Source organism: Perkinsus marinus, assembly GCF_000006405.1.
Source record: "Perkinsus marinus ATCC 50983 genomic scaffold scf_1104296947540, whole genome shotgun sequence".
Lineage (NCBI taxonomy): Eukaryota > Perkinsozoa > Perkinsida > Perkinsidae > Perkinsus > Perkinsus marinus.
Genome location: NW_003210593.1, coordinates 1 through 1131, shown reverse-complemented (window position 1 = coordinate 1131; position 1131 = coordinate 1). Strand labels below are relative to the sequence as shown.

The window sequence follows — 1131 nt, the reverse complement described above, 5'->3', positions numbered from 1 at the left end:
CAGGCCGAACACTGTGGAGTTGTGAACACTCGGAGAGAGGTTATGTAGTAGAAAGAAGTATCGGGTAACCGCATCACCGTAGAGGTACATATTATGTTGGCGAACCAGTTGAGAGAATTCAGCGAAGGATCTCGGATCATCATTACCAATGAATCGACCACCTTCAACCGTAGGAGCATTGTTGCATGCTGCACAGCACTTATCCACCTTGTTCTGGAAGCTTTGGCCACGAAAGAATAGGGCATCAATGGCTTCCTTGGGTAGCTCGAGGCGGGATTTCTCTGAAGGCGGAGGGACTACCACAGTAGAGGGGGGACACAAAGTCGAGTCTGGCTTCTTGTCGAGAACGTCGTTAAGCTTGTCGATCATGAGGGTGACATCCGACGAAAGGGAGTTGACCGTAGTAGTCAAAGTACCGATCTCGTGCTCGATGTAGTCGAATCTTTCGTCAACCGACGCGAATCGGTCGACAGTAGCTTGGATGTCGCCGTGGAGGGCGTCGATTTCAGCTCGAAGTTGTACATCAGTTCCCTTGGGGAGTGCAAGTTCCCTAGGGGTCGGGGGTCTTGGAATCTTCGAGCAGGAGCTTGAATTAGAATCTTTGCCCTTGGTAGCTCTGCTTGTAGGGAAGTCGAGCCCAGGGGCTGCAGGGAGGTTGGCCAGCCGAGTTGAGTGACGGTTGGCGTCGTTAGTAGAAGTAGTAGATCTTGGAGAGGCGTCGAAGGGGGCCTCGTCGTCTGGGAGATTGGGATTAGAGATCCCGGTAGAATGTAGCGGAGCTGGCTGATTACCAACCTGGTTGTTAACACAAGAACCGGGCATTTCTGCAGACAGATCGCTAAGTTATCCTTGGGGTAGAAGGGTTGAAGAATCAATGAGGGAAGAGGGAGAAGAACCCAACTACGATCTTGAGCCAGATGGCTACGGTCGTCTTACGATCACTAGTGTCCCAAAGGCTTGTGCTTACTAAGCCAACCTATGTCTAAGGGACGACTAATGGGATCGACAAGGACGAAAGTAGCGAGTGTAACAAAGCAATATGATCATAGAACTGCAAAAGAGAACGAATTCGACGCCTAGCCGTTTCAGCCGTTTCAACAAGTCGACATGAAACTGCCTAGCGGAGCGAAG

The 1131-nt window shown here is 50.9% G+C and overlaps 1 protein-coding gene across 1 annotated transcript; it reads right to left on the bottom strand.

Annotated features, from left to right (window-relative positions):
- Positions 1–161: 161 nt before the first annotated feature.
- Pmar_PMAR002544 (hypothetical protein) lies at positions 162–822 on the bottom strand (the record flags this gene model as incomplete). The annotated part of the gene is made up of 1 exon (XM_002779417.1): positions 162–822. A coding segment is annotated over one exon (661 nt), but the record flags the coding sequence as incomplete, so codon positions are not given.
- Positions 823–1131: the final 309 nt, after the last annotated feature.